Source organism: Electrophorus electricus (assembly GCF_013358815.1).
Source record: "Electrophorus electricus isolate fEleEle1 chromosome 5 unlocalized genomic scaffold, fEleEle1.pri SUPER_5_unloc_2, whole genome shotgun sequence".
NCBI lineage: Eukaryota > Metazoa > Chordata > Actinopteri > Gymnotiformes > Gymnotidae > Electrophorus > Electrophorus electricus.
In genome coordinates, this window is record NW_023336126.1 from 118,812 (window position 1) to 146,342 (window position 27,531).

At 41.2% G+C, this 27,531-nt stretch overlaps 1 protein-coding gene across 2 annotated transcripts in view; it reads right to left on the reverse strand.

Annotated features, from left to right (window-relative positions):
• LOC113569248 (NACHT, LRR and PYD domains-containing protein 3-like) overlaps positions 1-27,531 on the reverse strand; it is a 115,472-nt gene that overhangs the window by 85,943 nt on the left and 1,998 nt on the right. The window contains exons 2-5 of one of the 2 annotated variants that reach the window (XM_035523429.1): positions 24,961-25,060; positions 24,740-24,847; positions 24,162-24,221; positions 18,111-20,069 (exon numbers count right to left, since the gene is read on the reverse strand). In XM_035523429.1, coding sequence (XP_035379322.1) covers positions 18,111-20,069; positions 24,162-24,221; positions 24,740-24,847; positions 24,961-25,007 — 2,174 coding nt within the window. In that variant the 5' untranslated portion in view covers positions 25,008-25,060. The remainder of the gene's footprint in view (positions 1-18,110; positions 20,070-24,161; positions 24,222-24,739; positions 24,848-24,960; positions 25,061-27,531) is intronic. The other variant, XM_035523430.1, reaches the window with a different exon arrangement.

Here is a 27,531-nt window from a genome sequence, read left to right on the forward strand (position 1 = left end):
CAAAATGTTATATGGCATTTAAATGCCCTAATTTGGGTTAGTTTTGACATATATTATCGTATGCAATGTAAACAAAAACAATGTTGAGTTTTCTAAAGAAGAAATCAAATTGTGAATTTTAAGAGGCTTGTCTTATATTCTGATTTGTGTATTGACTATTGTTCTTTAATAAAGCAAATGTAATTTGCATCAGATTATTCAACTGATACAGTAATCAAAAGTTGAAGTAATCGGCAGAATCCTTGATTAATAAAATAATCTATAGCTTCAGATTAATTGATTCTTTTACATATTGCTACGTACGGTTTATCAGCCACAAGAAAACAGTTTCAGGTTTTATAACATGTTTGTCAGATAAATTTAAGGCTGGTAGCAGTGCAGCCAATGACTGACAGTTTCTGGGTTTCCCTGTCCCAGTACACCTGATCCAAGTCATCAGCTCATCATCAAGTCTTCCATCAGCTGGATCAGGTGTGAAACTGTGCATGGTATATTGGACTCTCACCTACTGTACTGGCTAGGATGTATTCTATGAGTAAATGACAAAGCACTTTTGTAAGTCGCTCTGGATAAGAGCGTCTGCTAAATACCGTAAATGTAAATGTAAGTTGTCCGAATGTGTTTAAAAACCATTTTATCACAGGCACACTGAGCCAGAATACATCAAAACCAGGGGGAAATGTGAATCCTGGTGGTGGATGAACATTGTCGCTTGTCCTTGTTAGTATAGTGGATATTATCTCCACCTGTCACACGGAAGACTGGGGTTTGATTCCCTGACGGGAGACTCCTTACATTAAGCACTCTGTTGACAAACTACTGACTTGGTGTCCGCCTCAGGAAGGGTAATCTTGAATCTTATGCCCACATTCACGCTATATTTTTCTACATAGATGAATCAAGAGACGAGCAAGTTGTAGATCGTTTCATAAAGCACCTGGGTGTCCAATGGCAAAGTGATGTCTTAGAAGATGTGACAAAACATACATGCCAACAAGACCAATACTGAAGAGGTAGTCATGAAAAGTCAAGTGGATGCAATGCAAGTCCTGGGTAGAGTGGAATTTTTAGAAGGTTAGCTGTGCCTTTTGCCAGCTTCAGTATGCCTGTCTATAATCAGGGTTGTAACAACACCAGTAGAAACATTGGCAACACAGTCGAGACTTGCAAAGTCACCGACATGGAGACACAGGACGGCTGAACACTTTTTTCATTAAAAAAACTAAAACTAGCTGTTTAAAAACAATTTTGTCACAGGCACACTGATCCAGAAAACACACTAATCCATAACACATCAAAACCAGTGGGACGAGTGCATCTCTGGCATTATCTTGGGCATTATCTCGGGCATTGACCTAAGATGAATGTTGACAAGACACTCAGTACATCTCAGTACATTAAATTACAATACAATAACAAAATGTATTGCAAATTGAGTCAAAACCAAACTTGATAAGAAAGGTTCATATGACATAACTTGTAGTGTAGATCAATCACATGTTCAGCACACAGGGTTAAGCAAAATGCTCTGAATTTTTTTTTCCCATTTTGCAAAGTATTCAATAAGAAATATGAATCATAAGCCATCACACTAATGCTCTTAAAATAGGAAGATGAAGAGTGGGTCAACATTGTCAGAAAGTGTTTAAAAACCATTTTCATTTCATTCAATGGAGTGCATCTCTGGCCTTATCAGTGGACGCGTGTGCACTTTGGCATATAACAAAACAAATGCCAACAAGGCCGATACAGGAGAGGTCATGAAAAGTTAAGTGGACGCAACGCAAGTCCTGGGTAGAGTGATTTTAGAAGACTACCTGCGCCTGCACTTTACCCAGGACTTGTGCTGTGTCCACTCCACTTTTCATGACCAGCTCTTCAATCTTCAATCTCTTCAACCTTGTTGGCATGTATGCTTTGTCAGGTCAAAATGTGATTCAAAATAAATAATCTAATTGTAGGTATTTAGCTAGAAACTAGAGTTGTATTATACAGTATGTCATTAGATTGAATGGGCTTGTAAAATAGTAGCTAGTGTGACCTTTGTGTTCCGTCCCACTCAATGATGCACACCAGGTTGTGGATGAAAGGGGTTTCCTTTTATTTTCCACACTATAACAAGTTCAGCAACCACATTTAATTTAATATAGTATTAAACAGTACTCGTTCACTTTGTGAAGTAGAATACAGTATTAAACAGAGCTCATTTACACACAGAAGGACAGGTGGCCCATGAAAAGGCCCTACAGCTGGTGACTGTCTGTGGTGACAACTGCCGCGAACTCTCTCATGAAGTTCCACACGTCCAGCCTGCGACCAGCTGGTCCACTCGTGGAACAGGCCGCTGCCTTGCTCTTGCGCACGCTGGACCAGCGGTCACGGTCCACGTACAGGAGCTGGGGAGGGGCCTCTCTGGCTCGCTGGTACCACGCCATCAGCTAGTCACACTGTCCCCACCATAGTTCTCACCCCACTTTAAATTGACAAATTAAACACACAAATAAAAATAACAAGTGCAAACATACTGAAGGCAACATTACTGATTATTCATTCTGAATTCTCTCTTGAAGGCAAACAAATGCACCAAAATCCATTTCAGTAATAACTGAAGACATCTCAAAGCACACAGGGTTGTAATCAGAGCTGACGAGTTCATCACATGAAGTAATGAAATAATGCTAAAATTGTGCAGATTGCTACTCAGACCCCAGAACTGTCTATGGAATCATCTAAAGAATCATCTATAGAATTGTCTTGAGTGCTTAGACCTTAGTGTGCAGGGTGGAGTTTGCCCAAAACAGGCAAGTCTAAGTTATCCATTATTCAGCCTTTGAAGTCAAGTGTTTGTGCTTGATATCCACTCACTGGGTGAACTCTACTGAATTTGGATTAAAATGCAACTGTCTCTTTTAAAGGAGGTAGACTAGGAAACTGACAGCAAATGTCCATGACTAAATACCAATGTTAGGATCATTTATTTTAACTGTTTCAAAGATAAAAACCTTTGTAATTGTTTACCTTTTACATCAGAAATCACTGACATCTCTAGCAGAAAGAAAAGATGATGATTATTACCATAACAAGAACAATAGCATGTTCAGTAACTCACAGGAATTAATTTTACTTGCATGTGTGGTTTTTATGTAGGCAGGAAGAGACTTCACTGGGAAACAACTACAAGGAATTACAAAAGAATCCATAAAAGGACCCATCTCAAGATGTATCCTAAATACCAGGAATTTAATTGTTGAAAAAATGAGAAGAGATACATTTGGAGAGCAAGACCCAAGCAAACCTCATAAAACCATATTACTGGTTGGAGAACCAGGATCAGGGAAGTCCACTCTCATCAATGCCATAGTGAACTACATGCTGAATGCTCACTGTAGTCAAAGAATTTGGTGTGAAATCATAGAGACAAAAGGAAACCAAACCAAATCTCAGACAAATGCAGTCACTGTGTATGATGCGTTTATCGATTAGAGTCTGTTCTCTCTCACCGTCATTGATACTCCTGGATACAGAAACACAGAAAGCACTGACAATGATTTAAGAATAGCTGCAGCTCTGTACGTTGACTCACGAACAGACAGCAGTATGTTTTTGATACTGTGCTCTCCTTGTTTGGTAAGGACGTGGAGAGGAACATCATCTTGCTCATCACCCATACCTGCAACAAGCCTATAAACTCCATTAAAGCAATAATGGAATCCAAAGCCAGATATGCTGAGACTGAGAAGGGAGAGCCTGTGTGTTTTATCTGACAACTCTCACTGTGAATGTTTAAATGATTAATATCAAGAGGACAATGAAGAAACATCTAAAGAATATAAAGATGTTTGGGATCTGCTCACTTCAAGCAAGAAGGTCTTCTTTGCTTTTCTGAATAAGAGTAAAGCCGTGAGCTTAAAGATGACTGAAATTGTCCTGAAAAACTGCAAACAACTGACAGCTTGCATCACCAGGTTAAAGGATCTAATCAGTGCTGGAGCTTAGAAGAAATGAGATTAAACAGACCAGAGCAGTTTTGGAGGAACACCATAAAGATCAAGAGGACAAGAAAAACTTTGAATATGAGGTTGATGAGCTCTATAAAGAGAACGTTCCCATAGAATCTGAGTGGAGGCATCTGAGCAAAGCGATGACTTGCTGCAGAGTGTGTGAGGAGAACTGTCTATAATCCTAACCCTAACTTTAACACTAACCTTAACCCTAACCCTAACACTAACCCAAACTCTAACCCTAAACCCTAACCTTAACTCTAACCTTAACCCTAAACCCTAACCCTAACCCTAACTCTAACCTTAACCTTAAACCTAACCTTAACTCTAATCTTAACCCTAACCCTAACCCTAAACCCTAACCCTAAACCCTAACCCTATCACTAACCCTAAACCCTAACCCCTAACCTTAACCCTAACCTTAACCCTAACCCTATCACTAACCCTAAACCCTAACCCTATCACTAACCCTAATCCCTAACGCTAAACCCTAACCCCTAACCTTAACCCTAACCTTAACCCTAACCTTAACCCTAACTCTAATCTTAACCCTAACACTAACCCTAAACCCTAACCTTAACTCTGACCTTAACCCTAACCTTAACCCTAACTCTAACCCTAACCCTAAACTTAATTCTAACCTTAACCCTAACCCTAACTCTTATGCTAACCCTAACTCTAACCTTAACCCTAAAACTAATCCTAACCCTAACTCTAACCTTAACCCTAACCCTAAACCTAACACTAACCCTAACCCTAGCCCTAACAGACAGACACAAACAAAACACACACACAATACAACAGACAAGGATGCGCAAAACACACACACAAAACAACAGACAGGCACACAAAACACACACACATCCAACAGACAGGCACACAAAACACACACACATCCAACAGACAGGCACACAAAACACACACACAACAGACAGGCACACGCAAAACACACACACACAACAGGCAGGCACGTGCAAAGCACACACATCCAACAGACAGACACGTGCCAAACACACACATACAGACAGACACACAAAACAAACACGCAATACAACAGACAGACAGATTCAAAACACACACATCCAATAGACAGGCACGTGCAAAACACACAAACACACAACAGACAGGCATGTGCAAAACACACACAGAATACAACAGACAAAGACGTGCAAAACAAACATCCAACAGACAGACACACACATCCAACACAAAGTCACGTGCAAAACACACACAAATCCAACAGACAGGCACACACACACATCCAACAGACAGGCACGTGCAAAGCACACACACATCCAACAAACACACACAAAAAGCAGGCATGTGCAAAACACACACAACATGCAGGCACATGCAAAACGCGCACACACACGCACACACACACACACACACACACACACACACACACACACACACGCGCGCCAAACACACACCCACACACAACAGACAGGCATGTGCAAAACACAAACATCCAAAAGACACACACAAAACATGCACATTCAACAGACAGCCATACACAAAACACACACACAATACAACAGACAGGCACGCACAAAACACACACACATCCAACAGACAGAGACGTGCAAAACACACACATCCAACAGACAGAGACGTGCAAAACACACACATCCAACAGGTACACGCAAAACGCAAAACAAACACATCCAACACACAATCACGTGCAAAACACACACACATCAAACTGACAGGCATGCGCAAACACAAATACCAGACAGGCATGTGCAAAACACACACGCACACACACACACACACACCAGAGACATGTGCAAAACATACACACATCCAACAGACACATGCAAAACACGCACATACAGACAGATATGTGCAAAACACACACACAATACAACAGACATACAAAACAAACACATCCAACAGACAGGCACGCGCAAAACATATACACACACACACAAATCCAACAGACACGTGCAGAACACACAGAGAATACAACAGACAAGCACGTGCAAAACACACAACAGACAGGCACGCGCAAAACACACGCACACACATATCTAACAGACAGACACGTGCAAAACACACACACACACACACACAATACAAAAGACAGGCACACAAAACACACACATTCAACAGACAGACACGTGCCAAACACACACATACAGACAGACACGTGCCAAGCACACACACAATACAACAGACACACTCAAAACACACACATTCAACAGACACGTGCAAAAACACACACACACATACACAACAGACAGGCACGTGCAAAACACACACATATCGAACAGACAGACACACATTCAACAGACCAGTTATCACACCTGTCAATAGACCAGTTATCAGACCTGTTATCAGACCCATTTTTAGACCTGTCATTAGACCAGTTATTAGACCCGTTATCAGACACGTTATCAGACCGGTCATCAGACCTGTTATTAGACTAGTTATCAGACCTGGCATTAGACCAGTTAGTAGACCCGTTATCAAACCTGTTATTAGACCCATTATCAGACCTGTCATTAGACCCGTTATCAGACCTGTTATTAGACCTGTTATCAGACGTCCTCCATGTGGTGAAATCCATCACTCTCCTACAGAAAAACACTCATCCCTACGTGATGGCACTGGTCACAGCCCAGTCCCAACCTCAAATACATCTTCCTTCAAGTCTCATGGAAGACGAGCATCAAGACTCTTCTGACCATTTCCCAGATGGAAGTACGAACTAACTGTCTCTTGCTGTCTTCAAACGCAGACTGAAGACTCATTTACTTGTGGAGTATTTTAAGAGTATTTATGTATGGAGTATTTATTTGTGGAGTATTTTAAGAGTATTTGTGGAGTATTTTGACCACTAATCCTGCACTTATGGAAATATCATTATAATGGTCCAGTGGTACAGGCACATGGCTACACTCCAAGTGGATACAAAAGAAAAGGTGTTTATTGGCTTCCAGTGCAAAAGAAAAAAACACAAATATTCAAAAAAGTAGAATTTAGCATTTACAAGTTCAAGGAGAAAAAATCCAGCAATCATAAATTCTCCAACTTCAGTCAATTTCAAAACACCACTCTACTGAATTTTCCCTTATAAACATATACAGGGAAAATCAGGAAATTATGTGACATCACTTCCTGTCTTTGGGCAGCACAACTCCCCATAAAAGTCCCCTTCAACACAGGATATGGTTTCTTTTCCCTCCAAAACAACATGGAAGACTCTCCACAAAGATAATCACAGGTAAGTTCATTTTTCTCTTAATCTACTTTTGTTTTACCCACTTAGTTACAATATACAAACTCTCCTGGCCAGATAAACACTAAACCTAAGCTCTAGTAACATATTATAAGAACAATATTTAATCTCACATACGTACAGTAAATGTCTCGTCCCCTGCAGGTCCTCAGTAAATAAAGCTATTTCCATGTTCACCATCATTAAATCACATCAGTAAAGGCTGATCAAACAATTCCTGTGTTAATTTGTGAGTAAGTGATGTGCGTTTCCCTGTAGACTCAGGTGTTCTCCAGGACACAGGAGGCTATTCTAGCTCACACACACACATTGAGCAGTCAGAATACCAAACACCAAACCCTGCATAGAGGGGCTCAGTGAATGTGGAGTGGAATGTGTGTAAGTGTGTAAGTGTGTGTGTGTGTGAGAGGAAACTCTGTAGAAGGACAGAGTGCCTGCAGCCCAGTCCAGATACACTCCTACTCTCTTGGAGCTGGAGGGGGCATAGATGTTAGTGTAGTTATTATTGTGACTGATATAGTAACTGTTCCGAGAGCACTCCAGACTCCAGGACTTTATATTACATCCAAACACACAGCCACTAATGTGTCTTTTCCTGCTGATGCCTTTATATGTCACTGATATAACAGCCTCCCCACTCCACTCAGCCTCCCAGTAACAGTGTCCAGTCAGACTCTCTCTACACACAACCTGCTCATAGTAATCAAATCTCTCTGGATGATCAGGATACGGCTGATGCTCCTCCACACCCGTCACCTTTCTGTTCCCCTCAGACAGAGACAGACATGTGTGTGCTGTGTTTGGGTCCAGTGTGAGATCACACGCATCTGCACACAAGAAGAGACATTAGAGGACACACATACTGTGAGTGTGTGTGTGTGTGTACACATTTGCTTCTTACATTTTCTTAGTCCTGGTATGATTCTGATCTCCCCTGCATACTCCAACCTAAAGAAACACACACACACAGATAGAGAGCGAGAGAGAGAGAGAGCGAGAGAGAGAGCACTCTCACACAGTGAACCAAACCACCGTCACCAGTCTCCTGTTATATACAGAACACAGTGAACAAAACCACCATCACCAGTCTCTCTCTCTGTTCTCTCAGAACACAGGACAGACCAGTACAACACAGGACAGAGCGGCTGCAGAGCATGGTACCCCAGCTAAGAGAAAGTCTTTCTCTCCAGGAAGCTGAAACATCTGTCCAACCCACCATCCAACAAACCCTCCCAGCATCTCAAAGATCAGCTGGACCAGTTAGGAAACTCACTGTTGGAACTGAGAGAAGTGCAGGAGCTCCAGAAGGACAGAGAGGCTCTCAGGAGGAGCTCAGTGCAGTCAGAGAGGAACTGCAGCTCAGGGACAGTACCATGACCACCCTGAAGGAGGAGCTACAGAGACTAAAAGCCAAGCAGCAGACATCTGATTCTGCAGAGAAAGGCTCCATCACCCCTAAACCACAGACCACCCACACTGAGCCCCATCCGGTCCATCCAGAGCACTGCCTTGCCCAATCTGAGCCCTGCCACACCCAGCACAGAGCCCACCAGACTCAGCCAGAACCACACCACACCTCCACTAAGCCACGTCCCACCAATCCTGAGCCCAGCCCAGCCTAAACCTGAGACCTGCCTAGCCCAGCAAAAGCCCAGCCTGAACTACACCCTGCACACTCCGAGCCAGATAAAACACCTCATACAAATATTCCTACAAATGCAGACATAGTAATGTTATTTGATTCTAATAGAAAATTCTTAAATGTTGATCAGCTTTTCCCAGGATCCAAAGTTGCCAATGTTGTGTCCCTGAACCAGCGACGCCCTCCAGCTTCTCACATATGCCAATTTAGGTAATCCATTCGTATACATGAATGTCTGTACATATATCAACATAATCCTTCACTTTTACAGGTTTCTCTCACTTTGAATATATTTGTATCTGTATTTTTCCTTTCATACTTCATTTAAATAATGAAACTCTTCTGTCTCTCTGTTACATTCAAGGCATAAAGTCATCCCTGTTTGGGTACAAAAGTATAAACACTGAATTCACAAATAACACAGAAGATAAGGATGTTATAATTCTCCAGGAAACCTGGTGTAAATCTGATTGGGTGACTGTCCTGTAAACTACCAGGAAATCATCCTCCCCGCTGTTAAGCCCCCTGACATTGAAAGAGGGAGAGATTTGGGTGGAATCATTATCTGGTAGAAATCACAACTGTCAAAATTCATAATTCCTCTGAAATACAAAAATCACACATTTGTTTTAAAATCAACAAAGAGATTATAAACACTCCAAAAGAAATATTCCTTTGTACAATCTCCAGTCCTCCCAGTGATGCCCTTATTATAATGAAGACATCTGTCCCAGTCTCCATGATCAGAGCAGTGGTTTCCAGGCCCAGGGAAGTGTGCTGATCTGTGGAGATCTGAACACACGTACTGGATCTCTGCCTGACTCCAACACAGAGCAAGGTAACACTCACATATTTAGATGCCATTACCCAAGAAATATAACTAATCTCTCCTGATATAATTCTGACACACAGGTGAACAGAAATGGAAGAGACTTCCTGCAGATCTGTCATAGTCTGGGTCAGTACATTGTCAATGGTGGGCTACAAGGGGACTCTGGGGAGATGCACCTTTTGCTCACCTCTTGGTAATAGCACAGTGGATTGTATGATAACAGATTTAGACCCTTTCTCTCGCAGTGTATTCACTGTAAAGCACAGGGGCTTGGTGGTCAGCATGTCTGACTCTCTGCACTAGGGTCTTGGGTTTAAGTCCCTATCTGGGTGGAGTTTCCATGTTCTGTCTGTGTGGGTTTCCTCCTGGGTCTCTGGTTTCCTCTCACAGTCCATAAACATGGAGGTTAGGTTGACTGGATATTCTAAAATGCTCCTGTATGAATGTGACCTGTGTAAGTATATGTAGATATGTATTACTGGAAAGTGGTGTAGGGGGTAAAGCATATGACATTAAATCCATGCACACAAACAACAGGTGTGGTAGAAAGACTGACATCAAAAGGACCGTGATCTTTTCTCAGGACCGTGGAGTGAGACAAGGCTGCAGCTTAAGCCCAACATTATTCAACATTTACATCAATGAATAAGCCATCATTTTAGAATGCTCTGCAGCACCTGGTCTCACTCTATATGACTCAGAAAGAATGTTTCTGCTCTACACAGATGACCTGGTTCTACTGTTACCCACAGAGCAGGAGATACAACAGAACCTGGACCTGCTGGAGCAGTGCTGACAGACCTGGACCCTGGACCTACTGGATCAGTACTGACAGACCTGGACCCTGGACCTACTGGATCAGTACTGACAGACCTGGACCCTGGACCTGCACACACACTAGAAACCTGTAGATATTATGATTGAAAATTAGTTCAACAATTAGATCTTCCAGCAGTCAGTGAACTGAGAGTGAAAACACGCAGGGCATCTGTGCAATCAAACGTCAAATTCATATTCAAATACCAATTCAAATTTGGCTCAAAATATTCCAGTCCATCACAGAACCAATTCTGCTGTGTGGTTGTGAAGTGTGGGGGCCACTCACAATGGAGCAAACACCCAGCTGTAGATCTAAATTTGGCCAATTTCCACTATTACTCAAAATTCAGAAAAGGATGATTAAATACTGGCTACACTTAAAAACAGAGACCTCCACTCACACCACTACAAAGCCCTGCAGTGCCAAGAGCTGAGCAGAGAAAAGAGTCCCCTCACACAGTTGGTCCCCTCACACAGCCACTCCCCTCACACAGCAGAGAAAAGAGTGCCCTCACACAGCTGCTCCCGTCACACAGCTGGTTGTGACACTGAGTTCATTAACACACACTAACAGTGTAACACATCAGCACCAGTCTGAACCACAATAACACTAATGTTCCTGCTCCACTGTGTGTGAGAGCAGGTTGTATTTGAGAACACACAGTTGAGTATCAGATCAGATCAAGGACAGGGGATTTCTACATACCTGAGTGTCTCCAGTCTGCAGTGGGGATCCTCCAGTCTAGCAGAGAGCAGCTTCACTCCTGACTCTCCTGGGTGGTTGTAGGTCAGATCCAGTTCTTTCAGGTGGGAGGGGTTTGACCTCAGAGCTGAAGCCAGAGAAGAACAGCTTTCCTCTGTGACCAAACAACCAGACAGTCTGCAGGGAGGGAGAAAGAGGAAAATGTGTTTGCACGTAGCAGACTTTACTGTAAAGAAAAGTTTGGAATTACAAAGCATGAAACTAATTTTATCGGGAAGTTAACATTTTTTTAATATTCTTAATTTTTTCATGATAAAATATGTCTATTATCTTCTTGATGTAAATATTCCCAATGTTGTTGAAATTTGTAATAATTGTTGGTAGTCTTTGTTTCCATAGCAACAGAAGTGTGCAGATCTGCCAAGAATGTTTTGAACTTTATGGTTCATTTTCAACATTGCTATTTGTTATATTTATATTATTTTAATTTATAATTAGAAAGGAGAACTGCAGTCAACTCTACCCTTAAACAATTAAGAAAATATTTTTTGATGCGATAAAATTTTTTCCAGTTTGCTCTTTGGTCCTCACTGCCCTGATTCTCCAGTCTTGTTTCTTATGAGTTAGTCACTGTTTTTAACTGAGTTTTCAGTCACTGGCTAACGTGGAATAACCCAGCAGGTTTCTGTAAAATGGTGAACCTCCTAAGCTTGTCCCAGTCTGTTTTAGCTCTGTTCAGAGTTATTTACACATTGGTACTGGTACTGTAATCTTCAGTTTCATCATGTATCTCACATACCCATTTGTAAAATGACAACTCACTACACTGTCCCCAAACGCTTAAGATCCATTAGTCTTTGTACAGCTCACTACACTGCTCCCAAACCCTTAAGATTCATTAGTCTTTGTACAGCTCACTACACTGTCCCCAACCCTTAAGAGCCATTAGTCTTTATGCAGATTTCTTTAGATGTTTATAAACGCTGTGTTGATCTGGGAATATATTTATTGTTAACAATATAGAGAGGCTCTTACAGCACAAACTTAAATTGTGGACTTCATCCCATTTGTATGGTGCAATGAAAGATTGTTCTACCTTCCTTCTCCAATGTAGAATGATGTAAACATTGATGACTTGTGGCAGTTAGATAAAATCTATTCTTCTGAGTTATCACAAACTCTACCTCTAGTATATGTCAGAAGTGAATAAAATAAATAATACCTCTACTCTAAATAATTTCTGTTTAACTAAACTAGATTTTCTTGAACTAAGCCCTTTTTCTGAAATCTTATATAAGACTGGTAAATCTATATTTAGACTTTTAAAAATATGCATTACTAGTCTGCAATGGCAACAATTTTACATTCAGTGAGGTATCTTTTAATGCATTAAGACAAAATGCATTTAGATCATGAAGCCTGAAAAACTTGTTGTTAATGTGGCTTTTAAGAAGATGAAATGAGTGTAGTTTGCTGTGCAATTATTGGATTCCTGCTGTACATTGTGTTGATCTTAAAAACATTTTCATAATACTGGTTAGGGTTAGAGTCAATAATGTTTTTTACTAACATAATCAAAGGAGTAGGGGTTAGTGGTTAGTAACAATCAGAGAGGTAGGGGTTAGTCGTTAAGGGTTAGTAACAATTCCCATAGGAACAGGTGAGAGGCAGAATACATGTGCAGGGGGTGGTTTATTAACACGGGAAATACAAACATAAAAGCAAAATAAGCAAAGGCACGGGGTTAACACTGAGGGTAAAATGACATACGAACAGACTAAATGGAAACACAATGGCGACGACAGTACCAGGAACATAATACAGATGTGACAGAAGGAACGTGACTTACCAAAATAACCAACCAACTAGAGGACAAAACACAGGGCTTAAATAACCAAGACAAATCAGGCACAGAACAGACTCAGGTGAACATGGGAACAGGGAGAACCAAAACACGGAGTGGAATGAAGGAACAGATGAGGGGCGGAGAAAACGAAACTAAGGAATGGAACCAGGGAGTTCAGGAAAACAGACGACAGGGAAACCATGACAACAGGGGCGCCAGGAGGGTGGCCATTCCTGACAGGGGTTAGTAACAATCAGAGGGGTAGGGGGTAGGGGTTAGGGGTTAGTAACTTAATCAGAGGGCAGAACAAAGGGGCTGCAGCATCGGCCCTGTTCTCGTGTCTCATTTCAATTCTAGTCTCTATATTTATGGGAACTGCTATATCGCCTCCTTCCTGTAAAACCAGGTACAACTACTGAACCCTTTTCCTGATGGGTCTGTTTTTCCAGTATAATGTTATACAGTGTAATGTGAACTTATTTTACTATTTGATGTAAATTAGCTCATTCACTATGGCATTTTGAGCCTCCTTTATTGAGATTGAGATAATACAGACATTCATCCAGGGCACAGCCAACTTCATTATCTCATCATGCTTCACTATCCCATCATACATCACTATCCAATCTTTTCTTAATTTTCAATTCAGTATTGACTTAACAGACAGTCCACCTGAGAATCTCCAGTTTACAGTGTGAACTCTTCAGTGCAGCAGAGAGCTGCTCCACTCCTGAATCCTGAAAGTCACATGTTGTGAGGTGCAGTTCTCTGAGGAAGGACTTGGCTGATGTCAGAACAGAGGAGAGACTTTTACTGCTGTCTGTTGTGAGATTACAGCCTGTAAGATTGCAAAGACACAGAAAATAAAGCCCAGTGTTAAAACAGCATGAAATCAAGGCACACAGAAATAGCAAACAACATTCTGTTAACAATAATTATTCACTTAATTGGTATTTTTACATGAATTAACATATCTGTAGACTAAACAATCAAGTGATAAAAATAGAGTCAAAGAGGAAGAATTTTAGAAACAAATGATTATGAAGAAACTGTCAGAATCTGGTGAAAGTGAAATGTCAGAGCAGCTGTAGCACATTAATTCATGAAGGAAGGGAGGTGCTTCTCACTTGAACACAAGAAAATGATCCAAAAGCCCCAATCACCTAAATACATCACTTCATAAAGATATAACTGTTTTACTGTGAATACGTCACTTCATAAAGATATAACTGTTTTACTGTGAACACGTCACTTCACAAAGATATAACTGTTTTACTGTGAATACGTCACTTCATAAAGATATAACTGTTTTACTGTGAATACGTCACTTCACAAAGATATAACTGTTTTACTGTGTATACGTCACTTCATAAAGATATAACTGTTTTACTGTGAATACGTCACTTCATAAGGATATAACTGTTTTACTGTGAATACATCATTTCATATTCAGTTGTCAAATAAAAGTTGCTCCTTTTCAATATTCATGTAAATTAACCTGATGCAGAGATATTTTGGACATATTTAGTGACATAGAAGCATTTATTCTGGACAAGGGCTCTTCTGCAGGAGACAGACACATATCAGACAGTATCAATGCATTAGACAATGTAATTGTATCGGAGCGTATCATTGTATCAGTGTAATTGTACAAGACAGTGTCATTGTATCAGTGTAGTTGCATCAGACAGTATCATTGTATCAGTGTAATTGTATCAGACAGCACCATTCAAACACCTGCACTGCACTCAGTGTAGTTTATTAATAACAGCCAGACTGTTTTACATTTGTATAACTGCACCTATAAAGATAACTGCCATGTAACTGATAATTGTAACTTTGTTACAACACTTTAATTTGTATTATTTAACATAATGAAGTATTTCTCTAGATCAGTGCCTTAGATATCTCAGTCTACTCATGAGAGAACAGTGTGTTGTGTTAATGTATTGTTAACTATAACAAACTACATGCAATAATACCCATGTACAAGAAAACTAATATAAGCCTTTAGCCATACTGAACTGAACTGGTAGGACGTTGATAAAGCTCATGGAGTCCACACATTTGACTCTGAACTGGTAGGTGTTGATAAAGCTCATGGAGTCCACACATTTGACTCTGAACTGGTAGGTGTTGATAAAGCTCATGGAGTCCACACATTTGACTGTGAACTGGTAGCTGTTGACACATTATCATGCCCTTGTCACCTTGGGAAAATCTCCTTTACCATATTAAGATCCATTACGTTATGAGATCAAATGAAGTTAAACAAATGTCCTGAGTATCTCCAGTTTACAGTGTGAACTCTTCAGTGCAGCAGAGAGCTGCTCCACTCCTCAATCCTGAAAGTCACAATTTCTGAGGTGCAGTTCTCTCAGGAAGGACTTGGCTGATGTCAGAACAGAGGACAGACGTTTACTGCTGTCTGTTGTGAGGTTACAGTCTGTAAGACTGCAAAGACACAGAAAATAAAGCCCAGTGTTAAAACAGCATGAAATCAAGGCACACAGAAATAACAAACAACATTCTGTTAACAATAATTATTCATTAATTGCTATTTTTAAACATGAATTTACATATTTGTAGACTAAACAATCAAGTCATAAAAATAGAGTCAAAGAGGAAGAATTTTAGAAAAAAATATTTCCAGTGTGCTCACCTGAGCGTCTCCAGTTTACAGTGTGCTCACCTGAGCGTCTCCAGTTTACAGTGTGCTCACCTGAGCGTCTCCAGTTTACAGTGTGCTCACCTGAGCGTCTCCAGTTTACAGTGTGCTCACCTGAGCGTCTCCAGTTTACAGTGTCTCACCTGAGTATCCCCAGTCTACAGTGTCTCACCTGAGTATCTCCAGTTTACAATGTGAACTCTTCAGCCCATCAAAAAGCAGCTTAATTCCTTCATCTTCCAGGGTGCTGATACTGATACACAGTTCTCTCAGGGGGGAATTTGATGATGCCAAAGTGGAACATACAGTTTTACACGAATCTGTCTCCAGCCTACAGTTACCTAGTCTGCAAATACAGAGGAAACAAAGCACATTTAAAACAGAGTGAGACATCAAACTGCACAGAACTGGTTTGAACAGCTTGAGAAAGAAAACAAGAAAACAAGCAAGTCAGTCTAACCAAACTAGTGGCAGATACTGAATAAAAAGACTTGCAGTTAATGAACATTTTCAACATTAATATCTAATACCTGTTATTACCTGCTATTCACTTTATGGTATATAAATACAATCAGTATAAGACAGCTACATAGAACTAGAACTAGACAGAACTAATCAATGTCTGAAAGAGTCTGGAGCAGGTGTGTTAGAGACTCAGGATTTACATTAATTAGAGCTGTAATATTAATTAATGAATCAACAAACCTTTGGAAAGTCATTAAATTATTACTACACAACACAAGATTAGAACAGTGATGTAACTGCTTACAAGGAATTAAAAATGAAGTAACAGCTAAAATTATGAGATAACCAAGATATAGGGACAGAATTTAGTGATCAGATAACATTCAGATTTCACTCTACCACATGAAATGCAAGTCATAAACAGCCAAGACACACTGATCACTGAAACCACAGTCAGAAGTGGTCAGAGACGGATGTTGATCGCATTTGATACAAGTGAAAATCTCTGTATCTGCGTACAACTACTCAAGTGGAAACCCATCTGCTGGCTGACTACAGAAATTACATCTGCTGCCAGTCAAAGCTTCTCCTGCGCTGAGGCAGACGGGACTGAATCACTTAACTGACAATTCACCAAGTAGTAAATTATCTAGCCTAGCTAATGGTGAACATTAATCACAACATCCTGTTTCAGTTAGTGGTAACATCAGCAGCTAGTTAGGTAATTCTCATAAGTCCATTTATGTGGTTTAGTAGTATTAACACAAAAGTCAGCTGCTTAATTGTTTTTTTAGATATACATGCTTTTTCATGAACTTTTCTTGCTTAGTAAACACTTCCGCCCATCACAGGGCTGATCCTCTCAGGGGTCTGATCTGTCTGTAGGGCTACAGCTGGACGCCTCATTGCCAGTTGTAGACAGTTTCTGCCCATATCTGAGATTGTATAATACACTGGTAATAGTCTGCAAGGAATCTTGTTTACCATGTAGGTTTCAGGAAGCAAAACAGAAAGGATGTGTAGATTGGTGTGCTTTTAAAATATTAAAATAAGATCGAAGCACATCTGGTCACTCTGAGGACACATTTTAGTGAAAAGTCTAAACAGAATCCAGCCAAAGTGAATTCTGGTACAATCTGGAAATGAAACACCTTAATTTAAGGTGTAAACAGGCTATTTGCTTGCACAGCTGATGAAGGACCTCTGACCTAAATCTGGTTTCTCTGGAAACCTTGTGATCTCCCTTTCCATGTCTACGACTTCTATATCTTTAACTACAATACACTGTGTCATCCACGTACGTACACAGGGTAAGGCAGGTATTGTAGAAAGAGCCGAGAGAGAACGTCCTGTGTTTAACTTTTGTAGCTGTAGATTACAGTGGGTGTAATTAGCTTCATTAAAGACTCCACTTAATAGTATAGTAAAGTGGCTAAAGTTTGGTGTGATAAACTGAAGTCAGTAGCAGTCAGTAATCCTAGCAAAGTGAACCTAACTGAATCATAACCCTGACTGTACATTCATAATCACATACCTCCCACTAACACTCATTAAGACTAGTTTTAATTCACAGTCTCATACCCCCATTAACACTCATTAAGACTAGTTTAAATTCTGAGTCAGATACCCCCATTAACACTCATTAGGAAGTGGTATTTTCATATTGAAATATATTAAATGTTTTTGCTGGTTCTACACCACCTAGTGGTGTGTTGTGGTGTGTGTGAGTTGAGGGAATACTGGACAATATGGAGGGACCCCAAATAAATGATCCAGTGTCTCAACTCTAAAGCTGTGTGGCATCTTCCTTGTGAGGGTGAATGAAACATTTAGCCATCAGTACTCAATTACTAATATAAATTATTGAATAAATAATAGTTAAACACTCACAGAGCCTTCCTGCAGTTTGCAGCAGCTGGGATCAGCCTCCTGTAACCCTCCTGTGATGTGTTGTATTTCTCCAAGTCCAACTCCTCCAGCACCTCCTCTGCGGTCAGAAGCATGTAAGCCAGTATTGAACACTGTCCAGGAGAGAGCTTCTGTGCTGAGTGTTTCTCTGATTGTAGATACTCCTGAATCTCTCTGAGGAGAGACTGGTCCTTCATTTCAGACAGACAGAGGAACAGGCTGATGGATCTCTCAGTGGGGAGGTCCTCTGTTTGTATTTTGCCTTTGATGTGCTGGACTGTGCCCAAGATGCTCTCTGGGCTGCTGTGTGTGTGTGTCAGTAGGCCTTGTAGGAGACTCTGATTGGACTCCAGTGAGATGCCCAGCAAGAAATGGAGGAAAAGGTCCAGGTGTCCATTCTGACTCTCTAAGGCTTTACACACTGCTGCCTTCAGCAGGTCACTGAGAGGAACATTCTTAGACCAAAACCAGGGCTGTAAATTAAAAGCCTGCAGCGCCCTCCTTTTATTGTTGATAAAACAGTGAAACACATAGAGAGCAGCCAGGAACTCCTGAAAGCTCAGATGTACCAAGCAGTAGATCTTCCTCTGGTACAGCACAGATTCCTCCCTAAAGATCTCAGTGCAGATCCCAGAGTACACGGAGGCCTCAGTGACACCAATGCCACACTCTCTCAGGTCTTCTTCATAGAACATCACGTTTCCCTTCATCAGCTGTTTGAAAGCCAGTTCAGCCAGTTTCAGAATCATGGACCTGTTGGATTCCAGATGTTTCTTTTGATCTCTTTCCTTTTCCCCCTCATACTTCTCATTCTTCATGTTGATCTGAGTGTGCAGGAACTGTATGTACATCTCAGTCAGAGTTTTAGGGATTTCTGTATCAGTTTGTTTTAGTATTTTCTGAAGCACAGTGGCTGAGATCCAACAGAAGACTGGTATGTGACACATGATGTGGAGGCTCTTTGCTGTCTTTATGTGTGAGATGATTTTCTCAGCTTGGTCTTGGTCACTGATTCTCTTCCTGAAGTACTCCTCCTTCTGTAGGTCCGTGAATCCCTGAATTTCTGTCACACGGTTGATGTACTGAGAAGGGAGTTGATTGGCTGCTGCTGGTCGGGAGGTTATCCAGATGAGAGCAGAGGGAAGCAGCTCTCCTTTGATGAGGTTTGACATCAGCACACCTACTGATGATGTCATGCTTATGTCAGAGACTTTATTACACTGGGAAACGTTCAGTTCAATTCTGCTTTCATCCAGGCCATCAAAGATGAACACAACTTTGTACATATCATATATCTTTGGGTCCAGGTCTTTGATCTCAGGGTGGAAGTCACACAGGAGTCTATGCAGACTGTACTGATTATCTTTAACCAGGTTCAACTCCCGGAATGGAAGCACAAACATGAAATCTACATCCTGATTGGCTTTTCCCTCTGCCCAGTCCACAACGAACTTCTGCACTGAGACAGTTTTCCCAATGCCTGCAATGCCTTTAGTCAGAACAGTTCTGAGCTTTGGCACTTCTGGGCCTTTATCTTCTTTTGGTTCTGTGTGTCTGACACCTTCAGCCATCACAGCTCTGATCTTCTCTTCCTTCATGTCTCCTTCAGGACCTTGTACAGGTTTAAAGATGTCTGAGCAGTAGATTGGCGTGTCTTGTACCAGCTGTTTCCTGGATGTTTTCTCCATCTGTAAAACCTCATGTTCTTCATTTACTCCTTCACTCTCTCTCTCTAAGATGTAGAGTTGTGTGTAAACCCTGTTCAGGAGGGTTTTATTCTCTTGTGATTTGGTTCCCTCAAATAAACTCTCATACTTGTTCTTCATGCTGGTTTTGTGTGTGTGTAAGTCTCTGTGTAGGACATCATCCACTGGTGTGCGAGAGTCCTGCTGTATGGACTCTTCCTTGTCTTTGTGTGGATGTAGAACAAGATGAGTTCTTCTGTAGACACATACAGTCATAATGTCAGTAATGATACTACTGTATAATAAAGTACTAATGAAAACATTAACAGACTTGTGTGCTGAAATAAATGAACTTGGATAGTGATGGAGAACTGGGCATTAATGAGGAACAGACTGATACACAGTAGAGTGGGAGATGCACCGTGAGATTTACACTGTACAGTAACACTCAGGAGTCAGGGGTGGGCGTGGCTAGAGGTGGGCGGGGCTAGAGGTTAGTAGGATGTAACTGACATTATAAGGACGATTCCTAATAACAGGAAAAACGGGTCATAAGACACACGGCGTCATATGGCAAAAACAAACACTGTTAGAACAAGCAAAACAAGAAGAAAGTCAGAAATGATGGAACGATGTTAAAGACTATAGAAAACATTAGCAAGAGTCTGAAATGTAGCTAGCTAGCTAGCTAGCTAGCTAGATAGATAGATAGATGAGTAACAATACTATACATATGCAAACATGCAAATTAATGATACTATACACACAATCAGTAATGAAACTCTATATATACAGACATGTAATGAGACCACACACACACACACACACACACACACACATCAGAGATGAGTCACTATACACATACATACATGACGTCAATGAGGAGACTATATATACACACACACATACAGATAAGAGTACAGTTTACTAATTACCTCAAAAACTCTTTAGAGGGACATATTTAAGGGCAAAAGTGAGCATGTCACTAGAAACCCCAAAACTGCTGCTAAACAGCATTCACTAAAAATCCAAAATGATTATAGACAGAACCTAGTAGCACTACATCTACAGCACTGCCCCACCTGGGGATAGTCAGACTCTAGTAGCACTACATCTACAGCACTGTCTCACCTGGGGTCAGTCAGAGTCTAGTAGCACTACATCTACTGCACTGTCTCACCTGGAGTAATAAGTAATAAGTAACTGGATCTTTACTGTTATTAAATGTCAACAGCTAATGCTGATGATTAAATTTAATGTTACATAAAATTTCAACCATTTTATGAGACTGGTTAAATAATTTAACTAGAACTTACACTGTCGTATGAGATTAATGCTATTTGGCAGGTTTGCAGGAACAATCAACCTGGTGAAATACCAAACCTCTTGATAGCTTAACAGATGCACTGCTGGTTTCTGAGGGTAGTTCAGGATAACAGTGCATGTTATCTTCCCTGCATGTGAGTTTAACTCATTTTACACACATACAAGGAACATTAAAACACATCCAGGCACCCTGGTTGGTTGTATACAGTGTTAGACTTTTCACACTGCTTCAAGCTCTTCCAGGAAAAATTAGAATATATAATTTTATATTTATGGACTGATCAAGTAATGTGTACGTCACTGGACGTTCCCCCCCACGAGTCACGTGGTACGGCCTGCTCCGTGCAGGGGGGGGGGGGGTTCACCGTCAATTGCAGCCAAGCAATTTTTGATTGCACGCACCTGCACGGGTTACTGTCATGTGTCTATTTAAACCTCTGCTAGTGTTTGCATTGTGTTGGTCATTATTTGCTGCAGTCTGTTTAAACGTGTGTATATCCATTGTTCAATGTTGTGTAACCCGTGTCTAATTAAATGTACTGTTATGTCTGTCACTAATGTTGTGTGAGTGCCACCGTTGTTGTTCGTGTTTTATGTTAATAAATGTTTCACTCTGTCGAGGGAGTCTGTGCGTCCTGCTCCACGCCCATCAGCACTCGGGCCAGCAGCAACGTTACAGTATGATTTAGTATTAGAATTTGATCAGAAAATACATCCATTTTTATCCTCTCTTAGGAAAGTAGTCCAGGGACAGACAGCCCAGAGAAGCCAGTCTGCGTTATGTTATTGTAACGATCCGAATGTCGCAGGACGCACAGACTCCGTCGACGTAGACAGACATTTATTGATAAAGACGGAAGACTACGGCACTCACATTTAACGTACTCGATGAACACAAACATAGTGAAAACAGACATGAACACGTTTAACATTAACGTGGTGAACAAGTACTTCAACAACATGACCATGAACAAAGGCAAACCATGAACAATGACTGATAATCCTGCACACGCCAGTCTGGGTTTAAATACACAGACATAACGAGTCCAAACCAGGTGCAGGTGTGTGCAGGTGTGGTTACAAACACGATAAACAAGACCCTCCCACTGCACACGGCGGGCCAAGCCACGTGACCTGTGGGAGGAGAGCGTTCCCTGATAGCTATCCATTCACAAGCACATTTCCAAAGAAACACGTTCTGTTCTCAGCCAGACAAAATACAGACACATGAATCTGCAGAAACCTCTCCACTGGCACCCACTGAGATAGATGAAGATTCCTCAAGGTGAGGAGACATGTAACTCTGGGTAGGTATAAGATGACAATTAGTGGTGATATAGAGGTATTAACAGTATTAGACATGTAACTCTGGGTGGTATAAGATGACATTTAGTGGTGATATAGAGGTATTAACAGTATTAGATATGTAACTCTGGGTAGGTATAAGATGACATTTAGTGGTGATATAGAGGTATTAACAGTAGGTGTTTACAAGACTAAAGCAATGCTATTCCTTCAGTTGCCTTACAGTCAGTGTCTCTCTTATTGGGATGATGTTTATTGTCTTATAGTCAGTGAGCAGACAGAGAGAGACTACCTGTACTACACACCAGACACTAAGTGATCAGACAGAGAGAGACTACCTGTACTACACACCACACACACACCAGACACTAAGAGATCAGACAGAGAGAGACTACCTGTACTACACACCACACACACACCAGACACTAAGAGATCAGACAGAGAGAGACTACCTGTACTACACACCACACACACACCAGACACTAAGAGATCAGACAGAGAGAGACTACCTGTACTACACACCACACACACACCAGACACTAACATATCAGACAGAGACTACCTGTATTACACACCCGACATCAGACACTCGGTGAGCAGACAGAGAGAGACTACCTGCACTACACACCAAACACTAAGAGATCAGACAGAGAGACTACCTGTACTACAAACCAAACACACATCAGACACCAAGAGATCAGACAGAGAGAGACTACCTATACGACTCACTACATCTCATCTCTAGATGATGTATCTTTGTAAATCAGTTTTGCATCTGTACATTTATAGGTACTTTACTAACAGAACTGTTGTAAAGTTTATGCAGGTCTCCATGCCAATAAAATCTCATGAGGCTCCTCTGGTGTGTACAGTAGAGTGCAGGTTACACAACCCCAGCTGAGTGTTTAGTAACACCTCACCCTCCTCTGCTGTTATGAACCCCAGTAACCACACTTAGCCCTGCACTGCCATGCGTACTTGCACACACCCCTGATCTGATTCACCAGAGTTCTAGCACACACCTGATCCTCATTCTCCTCATTACGGCCCCTTTATCAGCATCCCTCCCCTGTGTTCACGTCATGAACAATTCCTACTCGGTGCGTGCCGAGTGTTCTAGAATCTTGTTTGTCTTCCTGGTTTCCCGACTTCTGCCCGTTTTTCACACCTCGTCTCCCTCCTGGCACCTGGACACCCCCCAGACTCTGCCCCGTGTTATTGACCTCGGAACAACCTGACCGCGAACACCTGTCTGACCCCCATGGATCGGTTTGATTTCACTATTAAAACCACTTGCAATTGGATCCTCTTCCTTGTGTGTGTGTTCAAAAGTTACAGGTGTGTACTGTAGAGTACAGATTATACAACCCCAGCTGAGTGTTTAATAACACCTCACCCTCCTCTGGTGAGTACTGTAGAGTGCAGGTTATACAACCCCAGCTGAGTGTTTAATAACTCTTAGGAATGTTAGACACTGGAGCCTTTCTGTCTTCAGGCACCTAATGCAAGGTCTCTGCCCATTAGCCATGACATGGCAGCTTGACCGTGAGCTGGTCACCCGAGGTCATCCGCTCCCTCTTCTTGTCTCCTTTACCGCTCCCTTTCTCTCTCTCTCTCTCTCTCTCTCTCTCTCTCTCTCTCTCTAAGCACAGGAGTAGCTCATGGCTAGCACGGGAACAGCTCATGGCTCGTTCATGCATAGAACATCTTTACTAACCTTGTCTCTTTCCTTTCTACGTAGGCCCTTAGATCATGCCTCGCTTTTCCCCCTGTCATCCTGCAGATTTAGATAGTAGATACAGGACACATATATACTCTGTGCTTTCCTCAATAAAGTGGAACTCTCTTGATTCACTACCTTGGTGTCAGTGTCTCGACTTCCCCGGATTGATCCGGCTACAGAGGACAGAGGGCTGGGGGGAACTTGGAGGAGATCGAACCTGAAGGACTGGTCACTTTGAACCAGGTTCTAAAATTAAAACCTCACTGTGGTCTGTTTCCCTATTAGTTATTAAGGTATTTAAAAAGTACACATATCACTTAATGAGAACTCATTCTCAGAGAGCTTAACTCTTATTTCCCCCACTATGTCATACATGTTGTCATTAAAAGGAGGAGCTGTATAACTGGAATTGTTGACTGTCATCATCACTCAGTGATCATCAGTAACACACCTTACAAATGAGCTTAGAATTGTAAACATGGAGTAGACCTTACATTACTGACAGAACAGCACCCTCCACCCTTCCAAACCTACAATAATGTCACATTACACACTCAGATTCTTTCACTCACTTTGGGTCAGACGGCACAGGTCCACTGTTGAAGCTAGGAAGACGACCCATGGACACATCACTCTTCAGAGACACACAGCTGGGTGCTGGAGACTCTGCTCTCTTTACCCTGATGAAGATGAGGAAACTTTTGAGTAATTACATACTTCACTACATCCCATTTATCCTGAATATTCCCTCTTCCTGTTTTCTCAGATTAAGTGCTGATGGAAAGCTCCTCACTTTGGATCAGAGGTTCCTCCTCTACTGCTGGAGTTATAATTCCCCATTATGGAGAATCACACATACACCACTGGACACTGGAGATGCTGCTCTCTGCTTCCTTTCAACAGTTCATACACACAGAGTGAATCACACTGAATAAATTCCTGACAAAATTGACAACATATTAAAAATGAAGTACACACTGATATTAACAAGGTAGGTGGACAACTGAAATAGTGATGACAGCAGAACACTGAACACACTACTGGATTCAGTTACATATTCCACTAAATACATAAATAATGTTATACTGAATATATTTAAAATTCCCTTTAAACACACAAAAAGCTGTGCACCATCACTTGTATGTTTTTCTATTTTAAAGAAATTAAATAGCAAATCCCCATAATAAGTAATCAACTTTCCCAGAATGCTTCCCACAGGAGATGTAATGTTTCCACACAGTGGGAACTGAAGTCTGGATGCTTTCAAATGTATTAATGAATTAATATTATACAGTTCCCATTTGGTGAGCGATTTTGTAAAGATTTTCAGTGCTGGTTCAAAATTCCCATAGCCCTGTGGAGACCTTCACTGTGTCTATGATATTTGTTCTCACGGACTGCTCCGCCCCCGTAAGTCACGTGGTGCAGGGGCCACGCCCCCGTGATGACGCGCACCTCCACGGGTTCAGCGTTGAGTTTGTCCGTCTCTTTAACCCGCCAGTGCGCATCTCAGTGTTGGTCATTGTTAGCGGCATGTTCGTATCCATGTTTGTGCAGCCAGTGTTGTGGTTAAGAGTGTTTTTGTTCCCTGTTAATGTAACGTGTGAGTGCCGCCCTTGTCTTAAATGTTTAATGTCACTAAATGTTTCACAAAGTGGAGGGAGTCTGTGCGTCTCACTCGTCACAAAAGTTACACACAGTACTACATGTAGTGAAATATTGTAGGACTGTCTGTTGCCATTTGAAACAGACTACATAAAATAGATAAAAAGTGGAAGAATAAGAACATATAAAAATATAGACACATAAAAAAGTTGTATGAAACATACATGTGGATGAGAACATAAAGCTCTCATATATGCGTCAAAGTTCCCTCAGGCCCTGGAGTGATACTCTGAGCACTCAGTTACCGTAACAGACCGTATATATGGTCACATTATGTTGGAGTGTTATTCTGACGCGTAATGGCCCCAAATATGTGCACACTGGCCGTCAACTGCCAAAGCACCAAATAACACCAAATAGCAACCAGCACAACCAGTATGTAACACACCCAATGACAAAGAAATTCAAGTGTAATTTCATCATATTTACACTGAGTTCTCAACTTAAATTTACTTGATTCAAAGCTTTTCACTGCATACGGCAAATTAATCTATAGAGAACACATGTATTTATACTAGTGATGCATACAGTGTGTTAATCTGTGCATGACGGGAAGAGGAGCAACCGCATAATTTCTGACACACACACTCTCACACCAGAGACAACGAGTCAAATATAAAACCAGGCTCAGTGGTTAAGGAACTTGACTTATAATTGGAAAGTTGCTGGTTCCAGCCCCACCGTTGCCACTGTTGGGTCCTGAGCAAGACAGAACACTACACAGGGTACACGTTAGCGAGATGACGGACAGAATCCATCAACGCTAGTCTGTGAAATATATCACTATGACATTTCATCATGGAAATTATCTGGAACATAAAGTGGTGCAGTTGCATTGAAGTAAGACACTATAGTGATGATTTATAGTTTCAGTTGTGTTATGCTGTGACTTTATTAATACACAGCTCTATAGCTATGTCCATGTTACCATTTTGTCAATCAAAAACTACAGAGTAATGCTTATTTCTTCAGCACAAGATTTGTTTATTCTGTTTCTTGTTGCATTAACATTCTGTCACTGTTACATTTGGGTACAGCTGAAATAGTGATACTGAACCTGACAACATGTACATTGATTAAGGGCAGATAACAGACATCAGTTGTTCACTACATTTACAGTACTCTATAGGTGGAGGTATCCTTGTCCTTAATCAGTGTACATCAGTAGTTCACTACATTTACAGTACACTATAGGTGGTGGTATCTTTGTCCTTAATCAGTGTACATCAGTTCACTACATTTACAGTACACTATAGGTGGTGGTGGTATCTTTGTCCTTAATCAGTGTACATCAGTTGTTCACTACATTTACAGTACACTATAGGTGGTGGTATCTTTGTCCTTAATCAGTGTACATCAGTAGTTCACTACATTTACAGTACACTATAGGTGGTGGTGGGAAAAGCGAGGCTTTGCGAAACACTGAGATGTTTGAAGCAGTTGTGTTGAAGAAAATAGTTTCAACGTCTCAAAAGTGTAGTAAAGACTACTGTAGGGGACTGGGATGACTGGCACTGGTTGGCTTTATAACTGTGTTCAACCTGGTGTGTTGGCCAGAACACTTAAAGCCATACTGAGTTCAAAGGTGTAATATCTGTACATTCTGTAGATTGTGTACATATATACCCAACCATATACATTGTACATTGTGTATATAATCATAATATACATATATTGTACATACATTGTTAATATATTT